The 23,495-nt window shown below is 35.8% G+C and overlaps 1 protein-coding gene across 3 annotated transcripts in view; it reads left to right on the plus strand.

Moving 5' to 3' along the window:
* The window catches only part of LOC145694953 (nuclear RNA export factor 1-like), a 74,953-nt gene that overhangs the window by 40,465 nt on the left and 10,993 nt on the right, over window positions 1-23,495 (plus strand). For all 3 annotated transcript variants that reach the window (XM_081771756.1, XM_081771757.1, XM_081771758.1), the window contains exons 5-7: window positions 6,255-6,393; window positions 7,323-7,528; window positions 14,855-14,964. In XM_081771756.1, coding sequence (XP_081627882.1) covers window positions 6,255-6,393; window positions 7,323-7,528; window positions 14,855-14,964 — 455 coding nt within the window. The remainder of the gene's footprint in view (window positions 1-6,254; window positions 6,394-7,322; window positions 7,529-14,854; window positions 14,965-23,495) is intronic.

Below are 23,495 nucleotides of genomic sequence, written 5' to 3' on the forward strand. Positions count from 1 at the left end.
TATGGGGGCGCGTTGGCTCAGTGGTAGAGCGTTCACGTCCGGGGTTCGATCCCAGCTCGCGCCGTGTGGACTTTGTGGTGGACAAACACCATGCTCGTGGGTTTTCTCGGGGTTCTCCCGTTTCCTCCCACTTTCTTCATTCCACCATTTCACTCATCTCTCATCACAGTCTCCTTTAGCCTAACCGGCATAACCGTGGGTCGTAAAACTTAAACAGGGTGTCTACTGGTCATGAAAGTCATGAAAAAGTCATATATTTTGCTTAGTGGTCATGAAAGCCATGAAAAAGTCCTTTATTTACCCAACTGGTCATGAAAATCTGAAATCTCAGAGTATATTTTTATACTTCATACTTTTATAGCTCATCCTGCATGTACTGAAACAGTTGTATCAGGCCAGTAATTGTGAGAATTTCCCCCACCAATTAGTGCTGGCTAACTGGTATTTTACTGTCTTCCTAGCTGCTCCCCATTTCATCTTCTAATCTCTGTAATATAGTAACAACTTTTTACTGTCCAACTTTCTGATCTGCTATTTCTTTACTTCCAAGAAATGTAAATTGTGTATTTTTGGGCCTTTAGACTTATGCAAATAATATTATTCGTTTGAGTTTGCAGATTTTAAATTTGATGATCTATTTTTTTTTTTTTTTTAACGAATTTCTTTTATAATTTGTTTTGTCTTTGAGCAGTTCTCTGAGTGCTTAATTTCAGACAAATTTCTGCTAGATGGATAATTATACACAGAATTAAAACTTCAAATACAGTATAGAGTGATTCACTGGTAAGAGCAGGCCCGTATTTAGGTAAGTGCTATTCTGTGCTCGAACACAAGGCGGCAGAATTTTAGATTCTTCCTTTAAGATTCACAAGAAGTGATATTTAAGACTAGCAACCCGCATAGTTATCGCTATGGTCATGAAAATTTGAACAAAAAGGTCATGAAAAGTCATGAAAAAGTCATGAATTTACTTTCTGGTATTCCAGTAGACACCCTGTTAAATATTTCATTTCATTTCAGAACCAATTCTACTGAATCGATTTCAAAAATCTGCTTACTGTTTTTGCTTTGATATCTGTCGGCAGACAGACGGACATAGTCATTGCTTTACGTGTGGATAGTTTGGAGGTCTGAAAAAACTGAGATAAGGCAAACTGACAAACGTATAAGGAAGATAGTATAAATAACAATAATAGCAATGCGCAAAATAATAGTAATAAAAACACTACAAAGACTAGGAAATAGCGAAGATTAAGTCTATCTTAACTACACAAACTGGCAACAGAGGAAAACTCATTGTTGCCAGAACGCTCACACATACATCTGCTAAGTCTGCTTACCGTAACTACAAAGCATACTTAGAAAACCTAAGAAAGGAGGAAGATCAAAGAAGAAAAGATGAAACAAAATAACAAAGAGAGAGGTGATGGAGAAATTGACAAAGGAAAAAGAAGCATGATGAGATTTTGGTCACTTTTTCGTGTGCTTTTGGTCACTTTTTGGTTACTTCTTCGTGTGCTTTTGGTCACATTTCAACTATTTACAAGAGACCAGACCGCTATGAGCCCTAAAAGTGAAATAGAAAATGGAATTTCATACCAGGAGAAAATGTAATCGCACACACTAAAATTATACGCTATAGCCCTTTTCATCAGATTGAAGAACAGAAAAGTAGCTGTAAAGCGTTGAGGTGAGTGTTATGCTAGAAACAGAGAGAGAGAGAGAGAGAGAGAGAGAGAGAGAGAGAGAGAAATAACACTAATTCGTCGGCAAAATTCAGTGATTTGCGATCATATTGAAAAATATATAGTTTTTTAAACGGAATATGAAAGTTGAAGAAGAATACGGCTGACTTGTCTAAACTTTTGTTCTGATTATGCATGATGAGTATCGTATATCTATATCTATCTATCTATCTATTGCAGGCATTTATTCTTGTTTTGGCTTGGTCAGTTTCTATTGGAAAGTCATATAATTAGCAGGGTAAAGTAAGGTATGTTCGTGATAAATCACTGTAAAGACGATATTTCTACTAAACTTAAAATCTAAGCAAAAAATAAGGCTGCATATAGATAGTGCTGTTTGCTTTATACTGTTCCGTTGTAATGTTTACTCTGCATACAATCTGTGGTGTGTATAAAGTTAGTTTATAAAATGAAGACATGCACAGGTAATTTCGTGAGCGGCAAGGAAAGTTCATGATGGTAGGTTGGTATATTCGTGATAACACTGGGTACAATAATAATGTTGATTGAACATAGGAACGAAATATCGACAATAATGAAGCGCCTTGCAGTTATAAATCGTTTGATACACAAAATAAGCCAACTCTAGTCTATATGACCACCTAGGGCTTACCCATTATCACACGTGGGTATTTAATTATGCCTCACCAATTCTCAATAGTAAATCACACATAGAAAAACACATCCGACTTGTCGTCCTGCTTTTAACAACGGACATAGTATGGCACTAAAGAGAAAGAAGACTGGATCCACTTATTCCTCATCGTATCATGCACATTGTCTTCATAGCTTTCACTACACACACACACAGACACACACACACCATATTCCCAATCATCACCATGAATTGCCTGTTTCTTTCAAAAACGTCTAGCTTTATTGTGATAGGAAGATCGTGAAGTCGGAGGTTGATCAGCAGAGCTGATATTTTGCGCATTAGTAGGATTAGAGACCAAGAGCTTTCTGGGTCGGCCAACTTGCTTTCTGTCAGGAATAGTACGACTAAGTTCGTTCAGACAATTTGCTGCTGAATCTCTTTGCTTTCGTCTTTTGGCGCACTCCAGTGGGTTTATGGCTGCACATTCGGTTGGGATTGCAACCAACTTGACAAGGGAATCAGAAGAATCCGAATTTTATGATATTTGAAGAACTTCAGCGACTGAAGATTTAGAAAAAAACAGTGTTAATCCTCGATGAACCAGTCGTATTTGCGGTAATAGCACTGGGGTTGAGTGGATATATTCCGGTTTTTGTAAAAGCAGCAATGATGTTTGAAAGGAAAAAACTCTTATAAAAGGCTGGGTTAAAAAGCTTGTGAAAACCATATCGGTTTTAATTCTAGTTCAGGTGTCAATCCAAAAGATCTTCTCATTTTCGGCACTGCAGCATATGTATCATTTCCAACATCAGCTACGCCTTGTCTCTTGAGGAAATCGTTTAGGGTACTCCACGGAATTTTCATCTCTTTTGAGGCTCTATACAGAGAATAACCTTCCGCGTTCACCATTTTATCTGCCCTCACAAGGTCTTTCTGCTCGGTATTTTCCTTACTTCAGTAGCATCTGAAGGAGGCAAAATAGGCCTAGCTATTCACTATGAATAAATATAAACATAACATTGGCCAAACAGAATCATGGAGTTTTACCAGGAGTGAAAAGGTCAAAATAAGCAGGAGTTAAGCTATAGACATATTGGAAGGAAAATGGACTAAGTCAATGTTAGTTGATAGGGTTATATCCGTATCTAAGCTTTAAGCAATGAATTATCTTTGATGGGGTTTTCAATTACGTGCGTAGTTAATATCACATGTGAATACTGTGGATAAAGTATTTTTATTTTCATGAAGCACAGGTAATTTTGTTACAGTAAGATAATTTCGTGATAACCTCTGAACAAAAATCAGACTGATAATTACACGTGACATTTATTAGACTACTGTCCTATAACGATAACTACGAATATTTGATTTTCTTAGCAGAAATTAAGCCTTGATCTCAAGCTACCTGGCAACTTGTCAATAGATGCAAATGTCCATTAAGAATTTTACATGTTTTCTTAAGAGCCTCGTTTGTTTGAAAAGTGACATGCAGACACACTACTACCGCAGAAAATTACATTAATATATCAGTTATGAAATCAAACATCAATATCAACAATCTATCGAAGATAATTATTTTGCATAGTCAGCAATTCACTTGAAAAGTATCATATACCTGTAAACTTCAAGTGGCCACTTTGCGTGCATATTACTGATAATATTAAGTAAATTTGTGAAATGTAGAAATATCAAATCAATTGGTAAAGTAGCTAGTTAACGTTGTAATAAAATAATTCATACCTGAAGTGTGAAAACCCTATCAATATTTGATCAGCCAAAGTCCGTCGTTATTTTCAGATCCAGTGGCGGATCTAAAAGGTAATAACTAGGCGGGGGCAGCCAGAACCCAGGCTATGATAGGTGTCATGAGTTCATTATAAACTTCCCAAAATATATAAATAATAGCTTCACTTATTTTTGTCACTCATAAAACTGAGGGTCCTAGGTTCCCCCGGCCCCGGGCTAGATCCGCCTCTGTTCAGAGCCTAACTTATGATGGGTTATGAATTTTCAAATCTGAGATTCGTGTAACAGGGTTTTCAGAGGGTAATTTTCTACAAGTATTATGGAATTACGTAGACGACTCGTTCCTATTATACGTTTTGTTAAATGACAAAAGAGTCGACTGGGTTGAGAATCTAACCCAGTCGCTCTTCGAATTTCATTGAATTCAAACGTATGCGGAATAAGGCACGAGAAAAATAGGTTGTTTGATCTGTTTTCATTATAATTGAGTTTTATTATTATTTTTTCTTCCTTTGTTTTCTAAAGTTGCCAGGTCACTATATGTAACCGAAGTTATTATTATTATTATTTTTTTTTTTTCGAAAATACACAAAAATGATATATGGTATGTTAACATCAAATTATCTTGATCTTTTTCATAAATATCCCGTCTTAATTTTGCTTCGAAGATATAGCAGGACTTAAGCTGCATTTTCACATTTCGGGTACTTGATGTAAGTCTTAACAGAAAATATTTTTGTTTTGCTATGCATTATAAGTTGTATAGAAAGGTTAGTTACAAGTCCTGCAATATTTCTACAACAAAGCACCGGGTGCGTGTATACTCCGCGATCGACTGTAAATATACAGTCAATTGATCTAAGATTTAGTGTGGCAAGCAGACTATTTAACACGGCCGACACCACTCCGTCAGTATCTTCAATCAGTTTTTAGTGGCAGTGACAATGAGTGCTCAACAACATCTAATGCTTGAACTGTCACTGTATGAGTTCGAACTCGAGCATTACGCTGCGGTAGCAACCAAAACATTCGTCGTGCGAAAGGGGAAAGTGTAGTGAACCATAGCACAACATCTTGTTGGTTCCTGAAATTTTGTGCAGGTTTTAAAAATGTCAAAGATCAGCAAGATCTGGTCACCCTAGTGTAAAAGTTTCAGGTCATACAACACAAAATCCACTGGCACACGATAATTGTCAGATCACTGTAGAACGTCATCTTAACGAACTTGGGAAAGCCATCAGAAGCTGCCGCATTGTGCCACTTGAGTTGACGTCAGCTCAGACCCAGAAGAGAGTGGATGTTTGCCGCCAACTACTGCAAAATCCGCGTGATGTGTATTTTCTGAAATGGATTTTTACATGTTACAAAAGAGGATGTTTTTTTTTCAATATTCGTATGTGCAAAAATAATGGTTGGGTAAGGCCAACTTCCAAAACCGGTCATCAAACAAGACCATTTCAAGCATAGTGCTGCTCTGTGTGTGGTGGAACTACGAGGGGAGTAATTTACTTCGAATCCGTCCCTAACGGCCATACCATCAATTCCGACCTTTATTCCGAAGAGTATGAGCGGATGTATGCTACATTACACCAAAAATATCCTGCATTCGTAAACTTAAAGCGCGCTTTGCTGGAACCAAATAATCCAAAACGACACTCGGGCCCAAAAATGCAACAAAAAGTGCAGGAACTTGATGCCACACCCGGCATATAATCCTGACTGTGCTCCTTCGAATTCCTGCTGCTTTGTCCAAGTCTCACTTCCTGAAATTACGATGCTTCTGCACCACCAACCTGCTAGAGGTGGAAACAAAAGTGACTGAGTTTTTTGCCTCTAAGAACAAGGTGTGGTATTGATATGGAATCGAAGAATTGGGAGGAAGTTGGCTGCAGACAGTCCAATGTTGACGTTAACCTACTGAATGGCTATACGTTGAATGGGGGGTGGGGGGATAACCTACTTTCATTGTACTGCAATAAATACAAACATGTATACCAGCATATTGCAAAACATATGACTGATCCTTGTAATAATTATCATTGTATTTATTAATAAAATTGTGTGAGATTATTTTGTAGGATTTATTGCTGAGATAGATATTTTTAGTAGTGTAGTTATGTATAGCAAGCAGTTATATCGAATATAATCTATTCCATATGTTTCAGCTGTCATTGAAAGTCACACCATGTAATCCACGTATAAGCATAGATGATTCTTTATATAATTTAATTAGACATGCGGTGAATCGAAGATACAATCCTTCTTCGAAACTTTTAGATTTGTCGGAGTTCCATAGGGATCCAGGTACGTAAATCTCTACAATCTAAAGTTTTGGTCCAAAAATGTTTGGTGAGGATTCAGTTAATTATAAAGCAATAATTAATTCTGACTTTAGTTTCGAATCTTATAGTGTAATAAATTAATCAATGTAGCACAATTCTTAGTACAGGAAATAGAACAATATTTCAGGTAAATTTCAAATGAAAATTGCATTTATGAATAAATAAATGAAATCATTTTTTTCCCTTAAATTTTGATGTACATACAGCAAATGAGTTCTTAGCTTTTATATTCATTTATTTTTATTTCATATACCTTATTTTTTTATTTCATATGCCTTATTTTTAACAATAGAAAGGAAATTTTGGAAATTATGAATGATGGTAGTTGATGAATAATTCCTAAAAGTTGTGAACTAGGATGTTTGCATGAGTTCTTCCTGATACTTGTTCCTTATACTTTACTATCCCATCACTAGTTGTGATTCAGTTTTATTTATATATTTATTCTTTCTTTCTTTTTAATTCGTGTACAGTGCAAAACTTCGAACTAAAACTAAAATGTGAGAAATGATCTTCTCTTAAGTAACTCATCATGTTACAACAGAGGGACTTTTTACACCTTCTAAATACAGATAAGGTTTAGTAGTCAACACTCATTTTTCCTGTAAATTATGTTATTATCCAATATTACTATTAACAACATCAAATGAATACTGAAATTTCATAGAGCTGAATATTTTATGCAAGATACAACGTAATTCAAGTAGAAGATAGATTTGTTAATTATAAGAAATATGCTAAGTATTTTTGCAACTCAGCACACACACACACAAAAATGTGTGTGTAAATTTCTGTATTTAAAATTGCAAGTATATATTGTTAATTATTATTTTATCGATAATAATAATAATTTAATAAAATAAATAAATAAAATTTCCTGTGTGTTCGCAGATTTGGCAAAGCATGCAGTATGTTCGGTCACAAATCCAGCAGTGATGAAGATAATACTGAAATATATAATTGAAAATTTGTCCACTGTTGAAATCATTGATTTATCAAATAACAAGCTAATGTATTTAGACCAGTTTCAGACGTTTGCAAAGGAATTAGCACAAAATGTTAAGTCCTTTGAAGTTCTAGATCTTAGCTCCAATCTGGTAAGTAAATGTAGTGAGTAATGTAATGTTCTTTTTACATTTTTTGGGGAGAGGGGAGCGGAGGAATAAGAAATCAAAATTATTATTTTCACATATTTTTATCGTAGATGATGTTTATTTTCATTATAACATTTATTGGGATTGGCATGGTCGACCGGTCTAAGCCATTAGGCTAGCTAGTACAGGTTCGAATCTTGCTCGGGCATAGATATTCAGGACTCATATTGATCTTGAAAGTCAGGGGTGTGTTTCGAATTATCCCAAACGTCAGGGGAATTAGTATATTCCACAAAATAGTATGGTAATTTATTTTAGTTGCCGACAGAAGATATGAAGAATGCCTCTAAGAATCAAGACATTCAGAAAGAAGATTATAGAAGAAAGGTGGAAAAACAAAAATATCAAAGCATGAAGAGAGCCGGAAGGTGTTGAAAACTTCAAGCTTTGAAAGAAAAAAGAACACTTTAAAGGGAAAATTCAAGTGCTACAGAAGAAACTAAATAAATAAATGTATTTTCTTTTGTTGAGGCTTTTATATATATATATATATATATATATATATATATATATATATATATATATATATATATCGCGTGTGTGTGTATATATATATATGTTTATGTTTGTGAGTATATTCAGAATACTGAGATATTAAAGAGATCGTTATTTTGTTACTAGTGTTTTATTGTATTCCAAATATTAGAAATTTAACTCACAATAAGTACAGGGTGAGTCAAAAGTCCTTGGACACCTGCATAAGTTTGAAAATCGACGGGAAAAGTGAAAAGTGATGATGGGAACAGAGGTTTGATGAGGGGCCGCAACTTTTGGAGTGTAAGTCATTCATGACCGCCATTTTAGATTCGTCAATTTTTTTTATGGGAAGGGGGTGTATGACACATCAAATAACACTAGCTCAGAAATTTAGTGGTGTAATTTGTTTTTTTCTATCTTGTACAGTTTAGAAGTTATTAATGTTCAAAGGTGGGAAATTACCTTGATACTGAATGCTACAACACATGTTCTACGTGTTGTCCATCCCGTGCAATGCACAACTGTAGTCGCCGCAACCACTCTGACTGCACACGGAGGAGAATGTCTCCTGAAATGTGGTCACAGGCTTGTTGGATGCGTTCCTCCAGATGTCTCAAATCACGGATTGTCTCAGCATACACTATCTGCTCAAGATGTGCCCATAGATAAAAATCAAGGGGCGTTAAGTCAGGGGATCTGGGCGGCCACTCCACGGGACCACGGCGACCAATCCACTTCCCTGGCAGTTGTTCATCCAACCATTCACGGACACCAAGTCCATAGTGTGGAAGGGCTCCATCGTGCTGAAAATAAGATGAGAAAATGCCGTCAGCGTTCAGTGTGGCAGGAGACACAAGGTCCTGCAGCAGCATCAGATAATGTGGTGCAGTTAAGGTGTTGTAAATGAAAAATGGCTCAATGATGCGGGTGTCCATATGCCACACCACACCATCACCTTCGCGGGACTATGTTCTCGACTCGGGTCAACCCAGTTCGGATTTGCGTCACACCAGTATCGACAATTATTTCGATTAACCTCCCCGTTCAAAGTGAAATACGCCTTGTCGCTGAACAGTATGCCCTTGGCAAACGCAGGATCCAGTTCGTGTTGTTCAGTAGCCCACATGCAGAACTCCAACCGGCGATCAGGGTCATCCTCGTTCAGTTTATGTTGCATGTGCAGCTTGTAAGGATGCCACTGATTGGCGTGCAATATCCGGACAACGGAGGATTGGCTTATTGCACATGCTAGGCACACGACGGGTACTTCGTTTAGACTTTTCACAAACGACGCAACAACCGCCCTTGCAGTTTCCTCATTGGTGGCAGTCTTTGGTCGCCCACTACGGGCCCTATCTTGAACAGAGCCCGTTTCCCGGAATTTGGTGAGCACATGAGCCACCGTGCTGTGCGATACCGGTTCTCTGTCTGGGTGCCGTCTGTTGTAATCAGCTGCTATTGTTCGGTAGCTGCGTTCCCTGATATAAGGATGATTTCGATCTTTTGTTCACGTGTCAGAGCCATTTTAGATCACCTGGAACAAAGAGAGAACTAGGTCAGAATCAAGGTAATTTCCCACCTTTGAACGTTAATAACTTCTAAACTGCACAAGATAGAAAAAACAAATTACACCACTAAATTCCTGAGCTCAAGCTAGTGTTATTTGATGTTTCATACACCCCCCTTCCCATTTAAAAAAATGACGAATCCAAAATGGCGGATTTCAAGATGGCGGCCATGAATGACACACTCCTAAAAGTTGCGGCCTTTCATCAAACCTCTGTTCCCATCATCACTTTTTACTTTTCCCGTCGATTTTCAAACTTATGCAGGTGTCCAAGGACTTTTTACTCACTCTGTAATTATAGTAAGGAAGCAGGCTTTATATACTGTATTCCAAAAATAAAAAGGAGAGCGTTGGATGGCTATGGGGACAGTAGAAGCCGATTAAAAATGGATTTTTTTTTTTTTTTGCTAAACCTAACCTTAAATGAGAGTGTTCGCGGTGTCGCGGATAAGGAAAAATTTACGTACTCACGGAAATTCAGGGAAATCAATACCAGAATTTCAGTGTGTAGCATTTAGTACATTAGTGAAACATTAATAAATATCTCGACTGATCCAATTTATAATACCATGTACCCGCTGGTTCGGAATTGAAATAGCATCTCAACTTTAAAAAAAAATCTCCTAGGTAATCAACCTGAACTTCATCAAAAGAATTAAAAAAAATATATTGACTTGGTTTATTCGAAGCGTCACTTTTCGGTATCGCAATTACTATATGGCTTGAGGAAAATAATGAAAAAAAAAAACACAAAAACCAAAAAGTAATCGCGAGTGACTCTGAACCAGTGAAAAATTTACAGCAGCAGCGTACCTGAAAACCTCCCAAAAATAAAAAAAGGAAGGCAAATAGTTAATATTATAGCACTTCACTCTCTCTCGTTCATACAATAAAAAAAAAAAAACTGGTTGGTGAATGCAAGAACATAGGAATTAAACAGATAAATTAACTTTTTGGGACAGTTTTAATTAGCTTCAAAAATTTTTAGATTTAAGTTACAATATACAATTAAATGTAGCCAAACAATAACAATAGCTAACAATTACTAATCTTTCAACGATATATATAGTATCAGGAGTGAAAATCATTGTATTTAAATCAGTTTAATTTGGACTATAAAACCAAACATTTAATAACCAATAGAGAAATTATAAGCTTGAATTGCGAACACCTTTTCTTTGTTACAAATTTATTAAATTTAAATGTAATCGATGTGGAGAAATTTGGCTCAAAAGATTCAGTGTATACTTTAAGATTTTTTTTTTTTACGTGTGCATTCAACACCCAGTGACTATTTCTACTGTTTCTAAGTAATAAAAAAATTAAATTAAGTACTTACCACTTCACATTTGGAAAATTAGAAACAGAAAAGGAGAGATTATTTTTTTACCCCAAAGGCTCCAATCATCTGCTGGTTCCACAGTCTAAGACCTTGTCTTTCTTCTACTATAGTGCAACACGATTTAGCAATAAATTTAATTATTTCAGTGCTTATTAATTTTTAAACGCCCTGTATAATCTTATTGCGTTAATTTTTCAGTTAAATAATTTCCTTTAATGTCTAAATTTAACGTAATTTCTGCCTCAATTCGATCAAACTGGTACTGTAATTTATTTCCCTACTCCTCTTGAAGCACCCTATGTAGTCTCGTTAAATTTATTCAATTAGAATTTACCATTTATTGAATTAGTTTTGACCTCTTTAACCACTACTCCTAGCGAAAACTACCTAATTCAATTTACACCCACTAACGTGTTTAGGCACTCTTCTACGTACTATAGTGCGTCCAGTAAGAGAACGTCTCTGACAGCTCGCAGTGACATTGCCACTACTCGCGTGTCAAGGTTTTTTTCGGTGCAACTGTAGTGGAAATTTAATTAATGATATAAGACAGAGTGATCGTGGTTGGTAACACTGGTATCAAAGTAGGGGCTGCAATGCCCCACCGCATGTGGTAAGAAAAGTCAGAGACCATCTCTTGTTGGCCGTGCTATAGCACTACCATTCCACTACGTAGTTTAATTCCAATTTTTAAAAACTTAGAAGTAGAAAAGTCATTTAGAGATTACTTAATCTTTACAAGCTCACTTTTTTTTTTAAAAAAAAAAAATATTTTTTTTTCTTTTTAATCTCACTTTTAGAAATTAATCTCACTATTAATTGTTAACTTTGTTAATTTCTAGCAACAAGACGGTATAAGAGGAGTCCTAACTTAACTTTGATTAAATTGAGACAGCCTACATAGCCTAACAATTTTGCAGTATCAAACTGAAGCAAACTGACGTTAAGTTACTTCTTCATACATTTTTTAAAAAGAAAAAAAAAACACTCCACAATCACTACATTAGTTCACGGTATTTTATATTTTATATTTTTGCACTGACAAGGAAAGAGAAAATGTAATACGAATTTCCCGACTTTAACCAAACACTGCTGCATGTACGTAATCTTTCACTTGTTCCCCGTATCGCCTTCAAACCAAGTGACGAGGCATAGCTAGCACGAGGCAACCGAAGCCACAAAAGGGGGCGTGTCACTCACTATCTCGTCTTCCCGTGCTACGTCATTCAAACACACAGCTAACGAAAAGAAAAGGTGTTCCGCTTACAACTTCAAGCTTTTACAGAAATAAGAGCGAAAGAAAGAAAAACAAAACGAATTCCTTCCTACATATTACATTTCTTTTTTTTAAAAAAAAAATACTTTAATCAATTTCTTTCTCTGCCTTTTTTAAACAGTAAATTTACTTCACAACACCACAATTTAATATATATATATATATATCATAAAATAATGTAGCGTATTGGAAATCGCTACAAGTGTGACCACTGGTATTGTACATTGTGCTGATATCCTTTATTTCTCATCGTCGTCGTCAACCTAAACGACAGAATTGTGGAGCTTCAAACTCAAAATAACAGCATTCGTAACTCTTCTGGTATTAAGGGCAGTACACAGAGGGATACAATAGCTATAGTAAGAGTATTTTAGTCTTTGCTGTAAAACTTTTGAAATGTGATACAATTTTTTGCACCCGATAAATCTAAAGTAATCGTAATCTGTTATAATCTTGAAATCAGTTCCCAATATATGAATCATTGATATGCCTTCTACCTTTCATAAATACGTAAATGATCGGGATCTAATTTTTATCCAATTCTTCTCTTCATATTTAAACGCCTGTGATCTATTCGCGTATGGTATCAATCGACCGGTTTAAAGGCTGGAGCTAGAGTAGTGCATAAATTCGTTAAAATAGCATTTCTGCTATTAAAACCATATGTCTGAATCTGAGAAACATGCGAAAACGCCATTGTTACAGAGCATCGCGGTCACGGTTAAGTGATGCTTGCAAAAGGCCCATGGACAGGTGGCAAACCCAACGCTAACGCTGGCCTATGAACTAGTTTTCATATATATCTCGAAGAACAAACAGTTGGACATCCAAAAATATTTTTTTTTCTGGCATGTAGGAATGTGAAACGTATAAATCTGTTGAAATTAGGAGTCGATGTTTTCATGATCAAAATATTTTCTTCACTCAAGTAAATATGCCAGAATTTCCCGGGCTAAAAGGTTATGGAGGAAAATGTTCTACTTCTCGCACCACTACATATCTGTTTGGTTTGGTTTAATAGAAAGTATAGTACAAGGTAAAACAGAAGGGGAGGAGGATTGTAATTTATTAACAATACGAGAGTGTGTAATTTTTTAATACGAATAGTAAGATATAGTGGAGGGGCACAATATGTGGGAGCTTCTTAATTTTGCGACCAGTCAGTAATAATAGAATGTGTATTATGATGGTTTTCAAAAAGTGTCAAATCACTGTTACTTTTAATTTAATGTACTTGTATTCCACAAATGAAATCCTTGTTTTGCCGCCTCTCGCGCAGGCAAACTTTCTGTTTACACAATACGTCACAAAGGCGCAGTTATAAACATATTATACTATTTATTTATTTACTCGACAGGGTATTTAATAAATTCAGATTTCGCACTTGTAGGTTCTCATGAAATGCACATAACTTATTCTTGTGCCTCTATTGTCGCGATCATTCTTCCTATTTAACTCCTGCTTCAGAGACAATAATCTGAAAACATTACCGAGTTAAGAGTTCTTCCTACGCTCTCCATCAGTTTCGTTATTTATTTATTTATTTAACTTTAATTTGTTTGAAGACAACTCAAAAGTAACTTTAGAGAGTAGGACATTGAACACTTATAAAATGCTATTAAATGAACTACTACAGTACTTATTTTCAAGTCCTTTCATTCAGTGTAGAAATTTAAGTACCCAACAATTATGACATCTTAACCTCCACCCATTTCCGGCCCATATATGCGTAATGAAGACTTAAATAATGTCATACATCATTCGACAAATAATCGAAACAACATAAAGTGAGCGCTCAAGATCATTTTCACTCCCCTGATTCTAAAACGGTAGAGATCGATTTTATTTATTTATTGTTTCTTTCGTCTTCAGTATAATGCTTCATTGTTTGTGGAATAAAAAGAATTAATCATATAAAAAGCTGTATCACTCGAAAAGTAATTTCTTCTCCAGTTTTTTGTGTTTATAGTTCTCTTTTCTTTATTTTAACGTCCCACGATTATGCTCCGAGGCTAAGGGATAACGATAGTTATAATAATTAATATGTAGAATGAAGAAACTGGGAAGAAACAGGAGAATTCCGAGAAAACTCACGAGCACGATATTTGTCCACCACAAAGCGCACTTGGCTAGAGCTGGGGTCGAACCAGGGACTACGTACCAGAGGTGAGTGGTCTACCATTGAGCCACAGTGGTCCGTAGAGTCTGCACATTTTCCTAACAATGTAGATCAGAATAGCTTCACGTTATTTCAGTTCTTAAATATTCTGTTTCCAGTGTTTTGCATTCGTACTGAATGATGAAAGACTATTATTGCAGTGATGGTTGTATGCTCCAAAAGTTACAGTAATAAAAAGTGAATCAAACTATTTATTGTTCCTTTCGGCTTATTGTCCAAAGGAGACTTCGTACAAGGTACATCGATCATAGAGAAACATAAGAAATTGGCACGTTCGTCGTTAGTATTCTAAGCACTCATCTGATTTTGCATGGGCAATTTTTTTAATGACACAAACTGCTGGTTTAATTAGTTCAGTTGTGATTTAATACACTATTTTGTTAATGTAAATTATTGTTAGTACATAATTTCTATTTTGAATATTCTAGATACCTGATTTGTCTCAGTTGAGGTATCTTTCTGGCCTTCCTATAAAAGAAATAAACCTGAATAATAATCCTAGCAGTGCAGGTGATGAATATTATATGAAAACAATTGGGTATGTATCATTGTATGTATAAATTTAACCTATTTTTGTAGAGTATAAGTGCAGACAAGTAAACTTATTTGGTAACATTGATTGAAGTCGATTTAACTGACACTGTATTGATTAAAAAAATAAAAACTTTAAATTGAAAATTCTTCTATATATAATGGGAGTGTTCCTCAGGTGCGAATACCTTTCAATAAATGAAGAACATTATTTGCCTAAATGTTGGTAGTGGTATGACATTTTACCATAACTGACCTTTAAGAATTCTGGAAGTTCCAGGGTTTCAAGATACAGCTACATGTTTAGTTTTTATATTCTGCTTCGTAGTGATTTGTTGTGTTGTGTCCTAAAAAGGCAAGGTGAATGTAACTTCAAATGCGAGAGGACAGTAGTATAAATAAGTGAAAAACCAAATACTAAAAGTGATATCCAGCCTCCCTATGGCTAAATGATGGGAATTTTGCTTTTATTCCGGGAAACCTGTTAAGCCACAGACCCACGTTTAATATAGCTTCTGTGCTAAATAAAGAACAGTAACTTCTAAAGAAGCAAATAGGATTCAGTTTAGTTTAATTCTTTCATAGTAGTTTCAAGCCTTGAGCTGACTCTAGTTTCTGTTTCATGATAATCTTTTCTCGTGTCAGCAATTTTTGGATTGGTTTGATGCAGCTTTCCACTCGCGCCTCTCCTGAACCAAACTTTTTAATTTCAAGTACCTTTTCTTCCTTATATTTTGTACAGAGCATTCGAGCTAAATTTGACATTTTTAATGTATTACATAAATATGTAGTTTTGAGGTGTATTTTCCATCTACGTTTTTACTTTGTCATTTCAGATACACCTGAGTGGGGTCAAAAGGAACTGCAATGAACGAGTGGAAACCACCGGAATATTGGAAATGAGTTACCTGCATTCCGTGCCGATCATTCAAATTCCCATTCAAGACAGCTGTTCAAAGCTGCGTGAACACCGTAAAAGTGTTGCGACTTGAAATCTATAGGTGCCACGAAGCCGTGGCTGGTAGTAGGAATATGCACAGATGACGTTCCGAGTGCCACCGAACACTAATACTTCCGAACACTAATTGCAGGAGAAAGTGACGGATGACCCAGGCAAGGGAATGCAAGCTTTAGCGCCGAAGACGGGTGCTGCAACTTCCACCATAAAGCTGGATGTGAACAAGAACCTTTACTATCACTCTTACAAGAAAACTCCTGAGGGAAAAAAAGGCTTAAACAAACTCCTGATCAAAACAAAGAAACTCCTTAACAGAGTGAAATATCCCGTTGAACTAGGATCAGTATGATTCTTTTCTGGAAAGAGAAAAAGTCAAGAGCGGGTACTCAACCCTTAACACAACAGATGGCGGCTTGTCCACAATCCATCTGACGTTTCTCGTATCATGCATATTAAATTTCGCGCTAAAATCTGATGGTATTTGAAGGTGTCTTCAGAAAGTGACACGTCTTTGAATGAGCAGAAACTCAGGTTCAATTTTTGAATTTTTGGCTGGGCTCAAGCTGTGTGAATCTTTTGAACATCATGGTTAAACCCTGGGTGAAGGTGCCTACTGAAAGACCATACGTGAGGCAGCAAGATCCAGCTTCCTGCAATACAACTGGGAGGATTGAAAAGTGGTTGTCACAATTTTTTTACGGTTTCACCGATCTTAACATGTGTCCCCAAACTCCCTTGATTGCAGTCCTATGGATTATTATGGTGTGGGGCGTGGTTAAGCAAGTAACCAGTTGTATTGCCTGTACCACTAAGACGCAATTGATCGACAGGTTTCTGGCGGCACTTGAGGCTCTCCCTCGGAAGACCGAACGTCCTATATGTGCCTGATTCCGCATCCCCAGCAATTGTGGATGCTGAAAGGCTTTTTTGAGTTTTTTTTTTTTTTTTTTTTTTCATTGTTGTTATCTTTATGTTGTCCATGTTTTCAATATATTTCGTTTTTACTCAGATACTCTCTGTTGTCTTTCAGCAGCAACTGTCAAATTTAGCTCGAACACCTTCTATTTGGTCAATATGTTTTAATCGCGACTTTTCTGTCTCATAACGTGTCCAATCATCCTCTCTCTTATTTCGAAATTATCTTCCGTGTACTTTTTTATTTCTCCTATCATCTCCAATAGACTTTCATTTGCTTATGCACCCATCCAATTTTCAATAATTTTGTTTACATCACAGTTCGAAGGCTTCCAATCTCAGTTTTTATTCTTTTTCTAGAGTCCATGTCTCACATCCATACAACGCCACACTTCTTACATATGCTTTCATCAGCTTTTTCTTCAGTTTTATGTCGATTTTTTTCAATTAGAAACTTTTGTTTTTCTTCGAATGCCTTCTCCATTTGAGCTGCTCTGGATTTTACATCTTGTGTGGATCTATTATCACTTGTTATTTTACTCGCTAAATAATACATTCCTATTTGCTGATATAGTGGCTAGCACGTTTTTAGTACACGGGGTCCCGGGTTCGATTCCGACTGCGAGTATCCTGAAAATTTGAACGCATTACAGTGATTCGGATTCCATCTTAAACTGTAGGTCCACGTCTTATATTGCCTCGGTGCTGAAATGCAATGTTAAGCAAAAGTCTCTAACTAACAAAATACCTTCCTCTTCCACCAGATAATCTCCTATTTTTATCTTTATTTTTCTTGTTTCTTTTCGTGCTCATCATAACTTTTGTTTTGCTGCGATATTCACGATGGATTTGGTGCTAACGTTTAGACGTGCTTAACTTTTTCTCACTTTTTTATTAATAGAACGATATTGTGAGTTGTAATCATCGGACGCAACTAGTCTTTCAGATTAACAACATTAATGTTTTCTGATTTTATTGTAATGGATTGGAAGAGTACTAAAAGACTAGTCAGACATTTATTGCTCATGAGCCACATCATTAAATAAAATTTCAGAACTTGATCACACAGAACTGATTTCTCAGATTATTTCACACAAAAGGCGTTACAGAGAAAATACTCAATGATAATGACATATTTATGAAAAGGGAAATAACGAAAAGTTACACTATCAGGTGGAAGTAATCTCACATATTATACGCTTACTACTGTAGACTACATTGAACTGCGAGAAACAACAATGGAATTACCGTATAGATGGTAGCAAAATAAGACGCTACAGTACCATTTCCGGGAGAAATTTAGTTTTGGCAGCTAAAATATGTTTGCTCTTCATCTCACAGATTAGATGCGCCCGACGAAAGGTTAAGCGAAGCCAGACTTAGCGGAAATAAGGTTTTACTCTGTATTGTTCTTCATTTATTATAGTTTATTCCTGATTCCTTCAAAATCTTGAACATTTTGTTCCATTCTACATTATTACATGCTTTCTTTAAGGTTACGAATAGTACGTAAGTTCCTTTTCTCACTCAAATTATTTCTTCTGTCAGTCCTCTTAATGTAAGTATTGCCTCTCACGTTCCATTGGTATTTTTTTCTGAAACCAAAGTTATCTTCTTCTAGTACTACTTCTATCTTGATTTTCAGTCTATAATAAGTTATTTTTGTCCAGGTTTTTGAAGCATGTGTAAGCAAGCTTATCGTTCTGTGACTCGCATCTGCTGTTTCTAGTATTATCTTGTTCTTCCGGAAGTCTTGAGGTTATCTTCCCTTCTACATAAACGTTGCTAGTTGTTAATTAATTTATACAGCCTGTCTTGAACTTTGTATCCCGCATTTTGTGAGATTTCCTTGGTATCTCATGTACCTGATCAAATATTAGTATGGTAAACATTTTGCTCCTGTTTATTTGGAATAGTCATCATTGTGGAATCTTTTCTTTATCCGTTACAGCCCCAAGCAGTCAGTTAATGAACCTTGTTAAATTAATGTATTTTTTCAGCGTTTAAACTTTCTTCTTCTTTTCTTGCATTAAGTTTAACAATGAGACCCATTCTCGAGTCATATAACATGTAAATACCCATCATTTTATGCGAAATACAAAGATAAGAAAATTCAGAAATGCTCTTTCTTATTCTGAAAGCAAGTAAATTTATCTTATGTATACCGTGTGCATAATTTTATTGTCCATGTGGATTAGAACTAATTGGAACTGTAAGTGTTATCTGCACAGGAAAGATTATTATTTATAATGCTGTTAACCCATTAATGCCCATAATTTATGATACGAATACTTCATATGATTTTTGTACTTCAAGCTCTAGTTTTAAGGAAAAGAATATTAAGAAATGATCAATTTTCAGTTCCTATACACAACTTTCTGCGTGCAACTGTAGTTGCACTTAGACAGAAAAGGTAGTGTAACTATTACACACAATGTTTGCTTCATCTTTTTTCTGCTGTTTTTTGTGTATTGCCAAAAAAAAAAGTAAAATGAAAGTAAGACGATACTATGAGGATTCGTAATACAAATAGTAAGTAATACTGCAGTCCAAATTTCAAAAGTCACTATTACTATTGACATCTACAGTCAATAATACGAACTTTGTAGTTCTTTACCTTCTTATGTACTAGAGATACCCGGAATGGAATGTATTGAAACACTGGGAATATAAAGAATATTTGCATTTTTCAGAAAGGTACTGACTTCACCGTGAACAGACACAAACTTTGTTTCATCATCGACGATCATATGGTTCTTTCCATCAAATCTGACTGAGTCATAACCTTTCTCGGAAGGAACAGTCACACGAACTCCTTTGGACTTCGATGGGATTTATGCGAAAGCAATTGTAGGATGGATTGTCTTCTGAAAGACAATTGATCAATGTTGTATCGAAGTCTCCTATACAATAGCCACCCATTTACAACTGAAATTGTAAGTGCCCAAGAGAAAAAAGTCCATTACCGTTTCTTACTTCTAATTGTTGGTTTGTACTCTAGTTGAAATTGGTCTGTAGGTCAACTGCACCTATTTTACATTATACTCGGCTGCAGGTTCTGACACTGTTACCATCTCAAGAATTCTATGCTTTTCTTTACGATAGTACCTGTTTGATTGCTGTAATGATTCGATTCAACACAGTTACTAATCATAGTTAGAACTGCAATATCATTCCATCTGAGAGCTAACAATTTTCCATCCAATCTCCACACGCATGCCCCCTCAGTCTTGTTTTCTGATGTCTTCTTCTGAAGGAAGAAATATGGTTCTTGCGAAGAGTACTAGTGTCTCCTAATCCCTTCTTTTGGAACTCTTGAAAAAGACGAATAGAATAAAAAGGTTGTCGAAGTACAGTTTTTTCCCCCTAGGTTGACGGATATACGCTTACACCTTTCCAAAACAATGTCCCCTCCTTCCCCAAATGCAGTCTCTTTTTGAAATTGGTATCTTTTCCTATATAAGGCTTAGCATGATGCATATATCCGTTCTCATCACAAGCACACCATATTTTCTATCCAAATCGTATGGATTTGCCACGAATAAATTGCTTATCATTGTGATGGCCGTAATAAGGTATTATTGATTCGTTGATACTAAGATTTTCAGAAGGAAACTGAAACTTTGTACAGATGGTCTTTTGTTATTTGCGAGTTGTCAGCAAAATGCAAATATCGTAATAAATTACCGAAATAATTTCTTCGTACAGCAGACGGTACTGCTGTCAAATCACAATCTTCATCGTACGACCAACACATGCCTCGGTATGGAAGCTTCTGATATCCCGACAATAGAATAATCCCAACCACCGTAAGTATGTAATTTCTTAAATGAAAATTGCTCTCACTCTTTTGTTGAGAGTACAGTTCTGTTTGCTTCCTTATCAAGTCAATAAGTTCACTTGTGAAGAAAAACAAAGGGGTCAACAGAGTTCTTTATTTCTTTTTTCAACTCTACCTGAACATTATTGTTGCAAAGGAACAAACGGATGCAAGGATTTTATTTTATTTCTTTCATATTGTTTTCCATTCTTTCCGTTTTCTTTTCTCTCCTATTTTTCTTGACTTGACTTCAGGTCTCACTTCTTCCTTTTTACTGCACGATGGAATCACATGAATATTTTCAACATTCGGACAGCAATACACGCCCTGGCAATCTATCCATGTTTCCTTCAGCTTCACCGTTACTTAAATCGGAATCCTGATCTAACAAAACATTACCATCAGCTGGTGGAGAAACACCGATTCCCACTTCATCATCTTCCATATCGGAGAGAATTTCTTTTCCAGAGTCAAGTAAATTCAGTATCACATGATCAATTAAAACTACTATTCTTCGACATGTTGATCACAACCTTCACTGTCCTATACGCTAAATAAAGTACAGAAGCAACAATTGAATATAGTAATTGAGCAGTATAGTCTCGGCTTTTTTCCAGTTTTCGAGTGTAACCGATTACACGCAAAAAATACGCAAATAAAACATGCATATGCAGTAATTGCGGATGAAAATATAAGCACTAGAATATTCGTTGGTGTTTTCTCTTTTGAATATTAACACATTTGCGACTTATAACTAAACTTACAAGTAGATTTATGTGAGCAGTAGCAAACACCTAGTATATCCGTACTAGTAAGGAACAATTATTACAGATTATTATTAATTTTAACACAGAAAACTTGTTAAGCTATCATAGGTTTCAGTACAAAACTCACAGTTTAAATTAACGTATTCGTCTAGATTTTAGAAGTGATCTATAGTTCGCCAGGATGTATTGTTAACTACCTATGCAACTATAGTTGCCCTTAGGCTGTAATGGGTTTAAATATATGACCATTTCTTCACATTGTTGGTTTGAAGTTTAATGTCCCTGTCCAGAACCGAGGGTATGTGAGACATAGATCTACAGCTCAATGGGGCTTTCGAATCCGGATCTTCCTGCCAAAGGATGGCGTATGGTCTCGAGAGAACTGCTCATACATGTTTGTACAAGTCCCTGTATTTTTCTACTTTAAGTACGGACGCTGGAACTAAAGGTACACTAATGCTTATGATTCATCTGTTGAAGATGTACCCGCTGTAGCTAAATTCTTATAGTCTGTAGCATCATTAAATTGTAATACACACTTCATAAATGATTTGCTAGTCTTCAAATTTTCGGTGTGGGGTCGTAGATAAGGCAACATACATGTGACTGAATTTTACAAATGTTTAGAATTATTTATTTAATTATTTTTAATGAACCCTGCTGCTACGTTCTCTATCGTTGATAGTAGCGACATATATAAGACATGTGAATGAATATTACAAATGCATAGAATTACAAGACGAATTTTTAAAATAAGTAACGTTTTGAAATTCGGCAGCTGCAGTGCTGTGATCAGCATCCCGCACATGCACCGTGTATCTCCATGTTGGCAAACTACTGACGACATTACGGAAACATTCGACCGTGTTTACGTTTGTGAGTAGTTAAAATACCTCCACCGATTGAGAATCCCGCCAACTGTGAAATACGCTGTGTGATTCGTTTTCTTACTGCTAAAGACGTGAAAGCGGCTGAAATTCATCGCTAGGCTATTGAAGTGTATGGAGAAAATATTATAAGCGATAACAGATAACGACGAAATCATAAAGCATCTGTTCTCTTTCACTTTTTCGTCAACTTTCTACACCAAGTCTTTAGTGATGACAGAAGGTCGCCCATTTCGTTTCCAGTGGCGATGCTTGAGGGGAGACAGGGTAGACAGCGTCTGCCTTTTAGAATTTTATATTTATTAAGCCATTAAGCCTAAACTACTAACTTAAAATTTTGTAATTTAAAGATTCTGGACTTATTTTTTTTTTATTATTATTATTATTATTATGATGCTTCCATATGAAAGACAGAAAGCAAAGCGTCTCGCGAAACCTTGAACATTATTTCTAAGCTGCATCCCATTTAGCTTGCATCAACCTATAGAAGCGTAAGAGAAACAGCCACGTGAGAAGTTAAAAGTCTAAAGACTCGCGCTGTGTAGTAGTACCTGTGAAAAGAGATTTGTTGTTTTGTCTACGTTTAGAGGACTGCCTATCTTGTTTATTTAAGCTGGATTTGTAAGTGACAGAAACAGACCGCTGTTTCTTTTTATTTGTTTTTATTTTAAACCATCTTTTAAACTTCCTCTATAAAATGTTAAATTGTTATAACGTACCCTTGAAGAACATTAGTATATATATTTTGTCCCTATGTGTCTCCAACATCAGAATAAAAAAAGACCTCCCTAGTTGAGATATATTGGCAATTTTATCACTTTTATGTTTTTCGCGAGAGTGACAAGTACTTTTACATGTCCCGGTAAACGTCCTTTCCCTGAGACTCCCCTGGTTTATTTTTAAAATTTTTTTTAAACGCTTCGTCTTGATCTGGGGCCTAGACCAAGGTACCCGTGACCAAATTTTGATAACTCTGTCCACTCGTCTGATCTCCAGGTCGCACACAGGCACAAAGACAGACAAACACACAAACATACTCTATTTTATTTATATTAGATTCTTTGCTCAATAATTGTGTAGATGAAATATTTAAAAATACAAAAATCTGGTCATTGTAAAACTAATAAGTTATATAAACTTAGTATGTATCAACAAATTCTTCCATACGACAAAATGAATGACTTGATATTC

Source organism: Thermobia domestica, chromosome 9, assembly GCF_964235325.1.
Source record: "Thermobia domestica chromosome 9, izTheDome1.hap1.1, whole genome shotgun sequence".
Lineage (NCBI taxonomy): Eukaryota > Metazoa > Arthropoda > Insecta > Zygentoma > Lepismatidae > Thermobia > Thermobia domestica.